At 34.1% G+C, this 13,207-nt stretch overlaps 1 protein-coding gene across 1 annotated transcript; it reads left to right on the top strand.

Moving 5' to 3' along the window:
• The first annotated feature begins 245 nt into the window (after window positions 1-245).
• Window positions 246-3,429, top strand: LOC120069188 (heparanase-like protein 1). The gene is made up of 10 exons (XM_090309372.1): window positions 246-448; window positions 555-790; window positions 896-932; window positions 1,039-1,225; window positions 1,314-1,462; window positions 1,935-2,171; window positions 2,295-2,484; window positions 2,566-2,691; window positions 2,803-2,902; window positions 2,992-3,429. The coding sequence occupies exons 2-10, from the start codon at window positions 572-574 to the stop codon at window positions 3,370-3,372; spliced, it is 1,626 nt and encodes a 541-aa protein (XP_090165498.1). The 5' UTR covers window positions 246-448; window positions 555-571; the 3' UTR covers window positions 3,373-3,429.
• The last annotated feature ends 9,778 nt before the right edge of the window (window positions 3,430-13,207 follow it).

Raw genomic sequence — 13,207 nt, 5'->3', positions numbered from 1 at the left:
AAAAAAAAAAAAAAAAAGAAAAGACAAAATCAATTTGGTTTAGAAAAGCTGCATTAGATACCCCAATTCAATTTTGCTTTCTCCAAACACAGAAAATTTAACTCCACAGACAATTAACTCTCAAGGCTCGTGTTTTTCATTTAATGCACACTTAACACTTATAAATGTACAGTTTGAAGTTTTATTTAGCAGTTTTTTTTTTCTTGAAGAATAAAATTGAAAGTCTTTAATGAGGGGAGTTGCATTCAATAATTTTATTTGTTAATTAAACTGTAGATCAATCTCAACCCTATATAAACTCTTGTCCTCCAATTTTGTTTTCAACCCTTCTTTCATTTTCCTCTGTATAATCTTAATAATTTTGAGGCTTTGGAGATATTTTTTTCTTTTGTTATTTCGACAAGTTCAAAGAAACTCCTGGCTACATATATTATATATCCATATTAAGGTAATATTATATAATATATCATTTTCTTTTTCATTTTATGTTAACTAATGGATTATGATAAATTTAATATCGTATCATTGCTCTAACCAATAGAATTGTTGGACAGGAATTTCAGAATTTATAATGGAATACCAAATATTCCTTTTGATTTTGCTAGTTGCTTTCATCCCAACCATTTTGGGTCGTAATGTTACAATAGGGAAAATTGTGGTTGATGGAACCACGAAAATAGCAGAAACTGATGAGAATTTCATTTGCTTCACTATGGACATTTGGCCTCATGATGAGTGTAGTCAACCCGACCTTTGTGTTTGGGATGGTCATGCATCAATGCTCAATGTGGTGAGATTATATAATAATCTTGGACATTAAAAGGAATTAATTATGAAGAAAATAAAGCAATTATAATTCATGTAGTATTTTATTAATCTTTTTTCTTTTAATTAGGATTTGTCTCTTCCTATCCTTAACAAAGCTGTTCAAGGTTTGGCTCTTTGAAATACATAACTAAGCTAATTAATCTTTACTTGGGTTCAATTGATGCAATAAAATTCTAACTTATCTTATGCATGGTTTCTTTGCGATATTAGCTTTCAAGTCATTAAGAATCAGAGTAGGAGGTACCTTACAAGACAGGTTGATATATAATATTGGAGAAGGTTTCAAGGGCCATTGTCAACCATTTCAAGCAGACAACGATTTACTGTTTGACTTTACAGAAGGATGTTTGTACATGGAAAGGTGGGATGATTTGAACAACTTTTTCAACAACACAAGGTATGTTCTTCTTTGTTTTCTACATGCTTTTTTGCTTTTTGTATTTGTCTCCCATACTTAGGATATTTTTTTTTTTTTAAAAAAATAGGGCTATTGTAACCTTTGGCTTAAATGCTCTCTTGGGTAAGTACAACACAAAAGGAATGCAGTGGGAAGGAAATTGGAATTACAGCAATGCTGAGGCTCTTATTCAATACACAGTGGACAAGAATTATCAAATAAATTCATGGGAGTTTGGTAAGTTAAATAATACTAAATCTTGGTTGAGTTAAGTAACTATGAATGTTTAAGGGTGACATCGAGGAATCACATCTTTGTTCACACCCTCCATTTAAATCTCTGTCCCAAAAAGTTTTTTATTTAGTTTCGTGGGAACAAGGATCAAGGTAGAGATTTCTGGCTGAAATTATTCTCCCCTAACTTTTTAAATGGGTGATTTCTAATATAATTTTCCATTTAAGGAAAAAAAGTCTTGTTTATCCTAATTCAAAACAGTACAATTAAATTGTTCAACCATAATTTTTAAAAGTTTAAATTTCATTATTACAATGCATATTCTATTACAAAATATACCGTCTAAAATGGAGAGAGAAAATCCTCCCCATTCTCTCTCTCATTTTCTATGTAAACGATGATTCCATGCTCCGACGAAATAAGTGGACTGTCTCTACAATTAACTATATTTAATGTTGATTATTTGAATATACAGGCAATGAATTGGGTGGAGCTAACAGTATTGGTGCAAGTGTTAGTGCTTCACAATATGCAAAAGACCTAATGAAGCTTCGAGAAATTATAGATCGTTTGTACAATAATTCCCAACAAAAACCTTTGATGGTGGCACCTGGTGCTTTCTTTGATGACAAATGGTATGATGAACTTGTTACAAAAACTGGATCAAATGTTGTCAATGCTCTAACTCATCATATATACAACATGGGTGCAGGTAATTATGTACATATATCAATTAATATTTTTTTTTACCATTTATATAAACTCAAAAGTAAATATTATTATAAACTAATAATTAACACTTTTAATTTTGGTTTCTATATATATATATATATAGGTGATGACCCCAAGTTGATTTATAGGTTTGTTAATCCAACATACCTAAGTCAAGTATCAAACACATTTAAACAACTTGATAATATAATCCAAAAGCATGCACCTTGGGCTTCTGCTTGGGTTGGAGAAGCTGGTGGAGCCTATCATGGTGGCAGTGCTCATATTTCCGATGCATTTATCAATAGTTTTTGGTAAAAACATATTTTAGTTTACATTTTCTTTTCTGTAGTATTTTCCCCCTCCATTTAATTTAAATTTGAATTGAGTAATAGGTATCTAGATCAACTTGGGATGGCCTCTTTATACAATACCAAAGTATATTGTAGGCAAACTTTGATTGGTGGATTTTACAGTGTCCTCAAATCTAAAACTTATCTTCCTACACCAGATTACTATGGGTAAGATTATTAAATTTATAAAAGTCAAATGTGTGCCACTTGGTCTAGACTCTTATATATATATATATATATATCTTTTTCTTACTTGATTTGGTATTTTGTCTTTATTAGGGCACTTCTCTTCCACCGACTTATGGGTTCAAGAGTTCTCAAGGTTGATAATAATGTCTCATCATATCTTCGTACCTATGCTCACTGCTCAAGAGGAAGAGTAAGAATCCACTTTTTAAAAATTAAAGAAATTTAAACAAATATGTGCAATAATTGAATTCGAATTGATCATCTATCATTTCCTTGTAGTCTGGTGTAACCTTGCTTTTCATCAATTTGAGTAATACAACTGAGTTCACAATCAAGATTGAAAGCCACGTGAACCTGAGTTTACATAATAGCAATTCGAGACGACCAAATGACTCCAATTTGAAGTATAGTTCAAAGGTCAAAGATTCAAATCTGGCAACAGAAAGAGAGGAATACCATTTGACGCCACAATATGGTTTACTTAGAAGCTCTACAGTGCTTTTAAATGGAAAGCCATTGGAGCTTACAAAAGAGGGAGAATTGCCAAATCTTACACCTGTTTATAGTGAGAGTAACTCTTCTATAAATATTGCTACTTGGTCCATTGCTTTCATTGTCATCCCTGACTTTGTAGCTGCAGGGTGTTTGGATGCACCTTAATTTCATTTTTCAATCAAACCCTAATTATATATGTGTGCTTATAATTGATCTTATGTAAACCAACTAATATGTGAGAAAGAAAGAGTTGTTAATGTCTAAAATAAATAAAACTGCATATTCATACTCTTTATCTTCTTAATGTTATTTTTATTAATTAGCCTTGAAACCTATATATATGAAATTAACAAAATTTAGAGTTTTGAAATTGAAAATATATGAGAAGTTCATCTTTTGGGAGGACAAAAAAGAGAAAATAATTGCATTATTTGACTTCTTTTTACTGTCAAATTTAGTTGTTGTATTTTTTCAATAAAGCTTTATATTAGTTCTTATTATAGTTTGAAAATACTTTTTTTAAACTTGGTAAAGAATCATTATCATTTTCACTCGATGAAGGACAATAAATTAATATGTTCTCAAAATTTATAAAGCGAAAGGTTACTAAAGAGCCAAGGCGAGGTCCATAAGTTGAAGCTCAGGGTGAAGATGGTCAGAAGGCTCATGAAGAACATGCAAGGTGGAGACTTGGAGACACTGAAACATATATCCCAAACGATAGCATTGAAAAAACGCTTACGTAAACTCTCCATTGCATTTTCGATATCGTAGCCCATGTTATTGAAAGTCTTCGACTCTCCATAGTGTGTTTTTAAAGCTGTAAAAAATGCTATAAAAAGTCAACTTTTGGTAGCGTAAATTTGTTGTTATGAAATCTTTTCATAACGTTAGAAAAAAGGGCTATAGAAGATCTTTTATAGCATTGTTATGGCGGTAAAAAAAAAGTTATAAAAGGTGTTTTATTACGCTTTTAGAATGATAAGAAAGCGCTATAAAATACATTCTATAACGTTTTTAGACATGTTGCTGCAGGCAATGTTATTGCAAATCTTTGACTTTCTCTAGTGTTTTTTCAATGCTATAAAAAAGGCTATAAAAATTGTATAGTGTTTTTTCAACTTACATCAATGCCTAATTTAGTGTGAAAACATTTTATAGTATTTTTTACTGTAGAAAAAATGTTATGACAGACATTGTTAGAGTTTAGAATATTTGTTTAAGGGTGCTTGGTGCTTGTTGATTGGTGATTGTCTCAGGAATTATTTTGCAGGTTGTCTCTTGGGTTGTCGATTCTGCAACTTTATGCTTTCCTTATCTACTTTTCCTGGGATGTTTTGCTCTTGACGATTATTTTCTTATTTATGTTCTGCCGATATTGATTGGGTCAAGTTTCCTTTTTCCGCTATACCTTTTTAAGTGCAAGTTGTTGTCTTGCTAGAGTTCGATTTTTATTGAGCATCTTTATTTTTTCAAGAGTTATGTTTTGTGGCCGATCGTAAGAAAATTGATTCAAAACTGTTCATCTTGAAAAAGGTTGTTCTTGATCTTAAGATATGTCATTGTAATTCTTGTAAACGTGTAAACTCTTGTATAGTTAAATGCAAATAAAAGAAAATTTGAGTATATTTTTACTTGAAAAAATGTTACCTCCCTCTCAAAACACTTCCAACTATCATTTACAACAATCATTTTATTTTATTTAACCAATTCAACTAAAAAAATACGAAATACTTTCAGTCGATTCTCAAATTAGATGACACATGTTCACTAATAGAAAACATTTTCAATCAGTTTCAAAGTAATGGTACAAAATATACCTTCAAACAACCAAAGCACACTTTCAACCATTTATCAAATCACAATAGTCAAAACATATTGTTATAAAAATATTAATGTAACGACCCAGATTTGTACGCATATAGGAAATTAAATTTCAAATATTAAGCAGGATGAAATTTTATTTAAAGGGGTGGAAATTTAGAAGGGGATAAATAGGAAATTTATTCATTATCCAAAAATAATGAATAAGGGAGCAGAATCAGGGAGGATTAATTAGAATTTGGACGCTAGCTAATTCAGGAGACAACGGGCAGTAGATAACTTTTTGTTGGATGCGACTCTGATCCTACTGGCTGCATGACTCGCTAATCATCAGATAGGTTAGTTTCCGCTTAAGTCCTCATCTTCCTATTAGGGCGGAGAAATTTATTGCTTCCAGGGTTGGCAGGGCATGTATGGTTGCACCCCTCCAGGCCTAATCTTACGTTATGTTTATGCTAGGAACTAGAAGGGTATGTATGGTTGCACCCCTCTAGTCCAATATTACGTTTATGCTAATGGTTGATGTTGGATGCGACTCTGGCCCTACTGACTGCATAACCCGCTAATCATCAGATGGGTTAGTTTTCGCTTAGGTCCTCATCTTCCTATCAGGGTGGAGAGATTTATGTTGGAAGCATAACCGACCAACACATGTTATTATACATTTTCGGTCCTAACCATATGTTTTCATGACATGTTGCTTGTGATTGTGCATTTGGTCACTACCCTACGTGAGAACTACTTATTGGGTATATTATATACTCATCCTATATTTTTTATAGACTTTGTAGGTAAGGACACAGCGTAGATGGCAGAATTGGACTTCGCTCAAATGGCCAACCATCAAACTCACTATCATAGGCATATGCATTTTGTACCACCACGCTAATGTTTTATGGATCCTGGTGTTTTGATAAATAAACTTTTTATATAGTTTTTCTATCTAATTAATAAAATTTAGATATGTTCTTTGAGATTTTCACCAGAACTCATCTCATGATAGAAAAGTCTAAGTATGCATGTCGTAGCGGTCGGATCATAATGTGTAAGGATCCGGGCGTTACAGTTTGGTATCAGAGCGTTTGGGCCAAATAGGCTCTATTGCATTAGAAGAGTCGTGGTGTTTGATGGTTCGGCCTATTAAGTGATGCCCATAGCCATGCCAAATACGCTGGTAAGTGGAATTTTCGAACAAGTAATTTAGTAAATAATTTAGTAAACATAGGTATGAGTTAAAAAAAATGATTTGAGAATACAGGACGTTCCATCCTTCAATATTTGACGAATCATCCGTGCATCCAACTATAACATTGAATTGGATAGAAATAGAACTAGTTTCCACTATATAAACATCCCAGAAGAACAAAAAGTAAATTGTACCACCTCTATGTTAAGAAGCGATGCAAAGTTCTGGTGGGAATCCACACAAAGAACAATCAAAGGTACAGTCTCATGGCAGCAATTCAATCAGGCTTTTTACAACAAGTATTTCCCTTTGATAGTGAGATGTCAAAAGGAAGTGGAATTTCTTAATCTTCGTCAAGAGAACATGTCGGTGGCAGAGTATGAACGAAAATTTGATCGCTTGTCCCACTTTGTCCCTCGATTAGTAGACACAGAAGAGAAGAAGGTGGAACGGTTTATTTGGGGATTAAGAGAAGGCATTCGAGGCATTGTTACTGCTTTCCGACACAAAGAGTATGCCTTTACCCTCGAGTCAGCCTTACTCATGGAAGTAGATCTTGCTGCCAAAACCTCAACTTCTAAACGAGGATGCATGCCAAATGAAAAGAAGAAATTTGCCCAACAAGGTTTCCAACGCTCACAACGGCAAGCAAAAATTTCCCAAAGCACTCAGGGCGTACAATCACCACAGAAGAGTCAAACATTTACATATCCTAAGTACAGAAATTGTGGAAAACACCATTAGGGGTAATGTCTTCGGAACTTAGGGGTGTGTTTCAACTGCGGCCAGACAGGTCACTATACAAAGGCTTGCCCAAAGCTCATCAACCAAGTATCAACGGCCTAGACCACCCAGCCTACTAGTAACAAGGTTACCCAATAACAGAAAGGACGGGTGTTTGCTGTTACACGTCACGAGGTAGAGGATCAAGATGCAGTTGTTACAGGTACATTACCCATCCTCGGGTATTATACCTTCGCTTTATTTGATTCGGGCTCTAGTCATTCATTCATCTCTACAATATTTGCACAACATGCTCAATTAACATCAAAGCCCTTAGGCTACATTCTATCCGTAGCTACTCCTGCGGAGTATCTATGTTGGCCCACTCAGTAAGTAGAAAACTGTGAATTGTCAGTATCAGGACATAAACTAGGGGTGACCCTTATCATCCTAGACATAAGTGATTTCGACATAATACTAGGTATGGACTGGTTAGCAGCAAACTATGCAAGCATAGATTGCCATAATAAAGAGGTCATATTCACCTTTCCAACAGGAACCAAGTTTAAGTTTAAGAGTTCTAATGCACCATCAGCCCCAAGAATAATTTCAGCCTTAAAAACTAAACATTTGCTCAACCATGGGGCTTGGTCATATTTAGCAAGCGTAGTAGATTTACGAAACCAAAAGGATGAAATTATGGCCATTCCTGTAATAAGGGAATTTAAAGATGTATTCCCAGAAGAGTTACCAGGTTTACCACCTAGTCAAGAAATAGAATTTTGTATAGATCTAATTCCCGGAGATGAACCAATATCTAAAGCACCATATAGAATGGCACCTGCAGAATTAAAAGAACTCAAAATACAGTTACAAGAATTGCTAGATAAGGGATTTATACGCCGTAACGTGTCTCCATGGGGAGCACCTATTTTTTTTATTAGGAAAAAGGATGGATCAATGCGTTTATGTATAGATTATCGGGAGTTGAATAAGTTGACAAGAAAGAATAAGTATCCACTCCCACGCATTGATGACCTATTTGACCAATTACAAGGAGCCTCAATATTCTTCAAAATATACTTACGATCTCGATATCATTAACTACAAATCAAGGAGTCAGATATACCCAAGACTGCTTTTCGAACAAGATATGGGCATTATGAATTCGTTGTGATGCCCTTTGGATTGACGAATGCCCCCACAGCCTTCGTGGATTTGATGAATAGAATTTTTAAGGATCATCTTGATAACTTTGTGATCGTATTTATAGATGATATTTTAGTCTATTCCATATCAGAGGTAGAACATGAAAGAAAAACATCTTAGGGACGTTCTTTCCATAAAAGAAATGAAAAGTTGTATGCCAAATTCTCCAAGTGTGAGTTTTGGGTGCGACAAGTTGCCTACCTAGGGCATATTGTAAAGCAAGAAGGAATCTCAGTGGATCCTGCTAAGATTGAAACGGTTATCAACTGACCTCGCCCAACAACAAGTCAGCGAGGTGCGAAGCTTCCTTGGATTAGCAGGATATTATAGACGATTTGTGAACTTCTCAAGTATAGCATTACCCTTAACTAACCTTACTAAGAAGAATAATCCTTTTGTTTGGAACCAAGCATGTGAGCAAAGCTTCCAGGAACTAAAAGAAAAGTTGACCACAACCTCTATTCTCACCATACCTGACGGATCAGGGGGTTTAACTGTGTACAGTGACACATCGAAGAAGGGGCTTGGTTATGTATTGATACAACACGGAAAGGTAATAGCATATGCTTCAAGACAACTAAAACCTTATGAACAAAATTATCCTGTTCATGACTTGGAGTTAGCTGCCGCAGTCTTTGCCTTAAAGATATGGAGACATTGCTTATATGAGGAAAAGATCCAAATTTATACAGACCATAAAAGCCTTAAGTTCTTCTTTACCCAAAAAGAGTTAAATATGAGGCAACGAAGATGGTTAGAATTAGTCAAAGACTATTACTGTGAGATCCTCTATCATCCAGGAAAAGCTAACATTGTTGCTGATGCTCTTAAGTAGAAAGTCAGCTCATACAGCAACTCTAAGTACCATCTCCAAACACATAATGGATGACCTGGAAAGAGCTGAGATCTCACTAATACCACACACCTTCACAACTCGAATAGCACAGTTAATTGTAAGACCTGCATTAAGGCAAAGGATAGTTGAAGTATAACAAATAGATAAACACATAAACAAACAACTGTAGTAAGAAAATGGAGAAACCAATCAATTCTCTACAGCCCCAGACTCTGCACTCCTCTACCGTGGGCGTCTATGTGTACCAGATGATGAAGAAATCAAGAAAGAACTACTGAAGGAAGCTCATGAATCATGCTTTTCAATACATTCTGGGAGTACCAAAATGTATCGAGACTTGAAAGCACATTACTGGTGGTGTAACATGAAAAAGGATATAGCTGACTATGTAAGTAAATGTTTGTTTGTCAACAGGTGAAAGCTCTACGGCAACGACCATAAGGACTTCTCCAGCCTCTAAATGTTCCAGAATGGAAATGGGAGCATATTTCTATGGACTTCATCTCAGGACTCCCGAAAACTGTTAAAGGCCACAACATGATTTGGGTGATTGTGGATCGACTCACCAAATCTCCCCACTTCCTACCCTACAAGATTACTCACACTATGGAAGCACTAGCTCAAATGTACTTAAAAGAAGTCATCCGGTTACATGGAGTCCCAATATCAATTGTTTCAGATCGAGACCCTCATTTTGTCCAAATTCTGGAAAAGTTTGCAGAAAGAAATGGGTACACAACTAAATTTCAGTGCAGCCTTCCATCCACAAACTGATGGCCAAACAGAACGAGTTAATCAAATCCTAGAGGACATGTTGAGGGCATGTGCTGTGGATTTTTACTGGAGCATGGGATTTGCAAATACACCTTATAGAATTTGCTTATAATAATAGTTATCAGGCGACGATTGGTATGGCTCCCTTCAAAGCCTTGTATGGAAAGAAATGCAGATCCCCTATACACTGGGATGAAATCGGGGAGCAAACACTACTAGGACCTGAATTAGTGCAGCAAACATCAGAGTCAATTAAGCTAATTCGGGAAAGAATGCGAACAGCTCAAAGCAGACAGAAGAATTATGCTGATAACCGTCGAAAAGAGCTGGAATTCAAAGTAGGAGATCACGTATTTCTAAAGGTAGCACCAATGAAAGGCATTTATGCGTTTCGAATGAAAAGGCAAGCTTAGCCCTCGCTTTATTGGACCCTTTGAAATATCAAAGCGTATTGGCCAAGTAGCTTATCGATTAGCATTACCACCCACCTTTTCTACAATACATAATGTCTTTCATGTATCGATACTTCGGAAATACGTGTCTGACCCATCACATGTAGTATTGGATGAAACAAATTCTTTGTGATTCTTTGTGATTCTGGATTAAAGTTTGATAATGTTCCTATATTTTGTGATAAAACTAGTGCTATTAATTTGACTAAAAATCCTATACATCATTCTAGGACTAAGCATATTGATATTAGGCAACACTTTATTAGAGAGCATGTGCAAAATTATAATATTACTCTTGAATTTGTAGGCTCTGATAATCAATTAGCGGATATTTTTATCAAGCCTTTGAATGAAGAAAACTTTTGCAAAAATAGGCTTGAGCTCGGTATTATTCGTTGTGATGCTTCTTGATTTTATAATTTTACTTGTTAAATCTTTTAGAAGGCATTTTGATAGGGAGAGATATAGAAAACATGTGTTAATATTCTTAGGGGGAGTTGTGCTAAATTTATGTTCATGTTTTTAAGGGAAACACTTATGTAGTTCTAAATTTTTCTTAATTATTCTTTTTGATGATTCCAAAGGGGGAGAAGTTTAAGAAAAATATGCTATAAATTTGTTATGATTTTGATAGTATAAATTAGGGGGAGAATTTATTTTTTTGAGTGAATTTCAAGAATGATCTTTATGGTGATATGTTGAATTTTATTATGTGCTACATATGGTTTACATGTATTTCAAGCTATTTTTCTTGAATGGTTTGTCATCATCAAAAAGGGGGAGATTGTTGGCTTTTTGGCCCTTAATCTCAAATTAATTAATTAATTAATCAATATTTTGATGATAACAAACTCAAATTTTAATTACTGAAAATTTTAGTGTTTTAATATCTCCATAGCGTAGAGCTCGGAACAACGATTCCAACACCTCTTGAATCACTCAAATCGGAGCTAAAACGAAGACGATATGACCGAAACAATGACAAAGAGAAAATACCATGGCAGATGAAGTGACATAACCAGACCATTTGCATGTAGACATGTGGCAGCATATTGGTTGAATGGTGGATCATTAAGAGATTAATATTGCTTCAAGAGAAGCCCCTATCGAAGTTCACTATGAATCTTTGGGTACCCATAAATCTCTGAAAAATTTCCTGTTTTTTCTGAGCTAAGAACGGATCGGAGAAGGTTACCAAGTTGAGTAGATCACCCTTTTGAACGAAACTCTGGGAATTGATGAAAGGGATTTTCTTGCTTGTTTAGTAAAATCACGCTTTTCATTTTGAAAAACCGAATTCCTCTATTTGATGTCGATTCATTTTTGTCTAGAGAATCTTTCTTTTTCTTGAGACTTTTGGTTTTTGGATTGATTTAAAAAAAATGAAATTAAAAATAAATTTAAAAGGAAAATAAATTTAATATTATTTTATGTTTGTGTCTAACGGCTAGTTTTTTACACATGGTATATTTTTTTTTTTGGATTGACTTATTAAAAAGAATGAATTTATAAAAGAAAATTGAATTTAAAGGAAAATAAATTTAATATTATTTTAGTATATATCTACCGGCTAGTTTTTGAAACAGGTATGTTTTTTTTATTTTTTGGATTAATTTTAAAAAGAAAATAAATTCAACAGAAAAAGGAACATATAATATTATATTTTGTTTGTATCTAACGACTAGTTTAGTTCAAAATCTCCACCATTGATTTTTCTTTTCCAAAATCCAATGGTCCAAATTAATTGTGGTTTTTAAAAATTTTTCCATCTCTATATAAACCATCTTCCTCTCCAAATTTTGTACAAACAAATTTTACATTTCATAATCCTCCAAAACTCAAAAGTTTCCATTGTTGCTCTCTCTAAGCTCCCAATTTTTTTCTTTTCATCTTATTTTTGAGAGAGTGTTATTGTTTTGTGAGGATAAATTTGTTGAGTGCTTAAACTTGTAAATCCACTCTAGTGAGAGTTATATTGTGTTCTTCAAAAATTCCAACATTTGTAACGGTTTGATCCTAAACCGTGGAAAGGATCGGGTTTGCTCTTGAACCCGTAAAAGGAACGGTGGTATAACGGTTGGGCTCTAATCCGTGGAAAGAGTCGGAAAGATTTTATTCAAATTCCCAAGAGGTGCTTGGAGAGTGGAGTAGGTCGAGGTTGACTGAACCACTATAAAAATTACGGTGTCTTCTTTTCTAACTCTTTCCTTTTTATTTTTGCAATTAATTTAAGCAATTTATTGTATGTTTTAGTTTGTTCTTATTTATTTGTTAAATTTTGATAGAATTAAATTATCACACTTTTTGTCATCTTATTTGTTGCATAAATTGAAAATTTCTTATTATTTATAAAAAGTGTATTAATTAGTTTAATTGGGTTAATTTAGAAAAAAAAAAGTTACTCTATTCATCCCCCCTTTAAGTGGTTGCCCTATCGATCCATACACAACTTCCTACTAACACTACATAAGAACTCGAGACATATACTTCTTCTAAACTATAAATTGTAGTGAAAGCACAGTTGAAAAACGAGCATTTGCAACACTTGGAGTATCTATAAGTTTAGTTGAATGAACGTACCAAACCTGGATAATAATTTTATGAAGATATGCCTTTTTGTGAAAGAAGAGTTTATTTTTATCTTTATCCCTATAGATCTCAATTCCAAAAATTTTTTGAGCAACACCCAATCCTTGATACAAACTCCGCACTACGAGAATGTTTTCTTCAACTTCTGAATATAGAGTTGGACTATGTAGCTATGAGCATATCATCTACATAATATAAGTAGACAGAAATCATCGAACCATCATCAGCTTTGTTGTGATATACACAAAAGTCATATGGACTCCTATTATAGCCAAGTCCAATCATATAGCTGTCAAGCCTTGGAGACTGCTTTAACCCATACAAAGATTTCTTCAACTTGCAAACAAAATCTTCTTTACTTGGACACTGGAACCCATCTGGTTGGGT

This window comes from Benincasa hispida, unplaced genomic scaffold, assembly GCF_027475165.1.
Source record: "Benincasa hispida cultivar pf3 unplaced genomic scaffold, pf3_genome.v1.1 HicScf1589, whole genome shotgun sequence".
NCBI classification, from domain to species: domain Eukaryota; kingdom Viridiplantae; phylum Streptophyta; class Magnoliopsida; order Cucurbitales; family Cucurbitaceae; genus Benincasa; species Benincasa hispida.
Note: the sequence above shows the minus strand (reverse complement) of the source record. Positions and strands in the feature narration are given on the sequence as shown.

What these genes read in the sequence shown, in the direction of transcription:
- LOC120069188 (XM_090309372.1), top strand. Translation starts at nt 572, where the DNA reads ATGGAATACCAAATATTCCTTTTGATTTTGCTAGTTGCTTTCATCCCA. An exon ending in CCTTAACAAAGCTGTTCAAG is followed by an intron (nt 933 to 1,038) that starts GTTTGGCTCTTT and finishes TTGCGATATTAG; the next exon opens with CTTTCAAGTCATTAAGAATC. An exon ending in CCTACACCAGATTACTATGG is followed by an intron (nt 2,692 to 2,802) that starts GTAAGATTATTA and finishes TGTCTTTATTAG; the next exon opens with GGCACTTCTCTTCCACCGAC.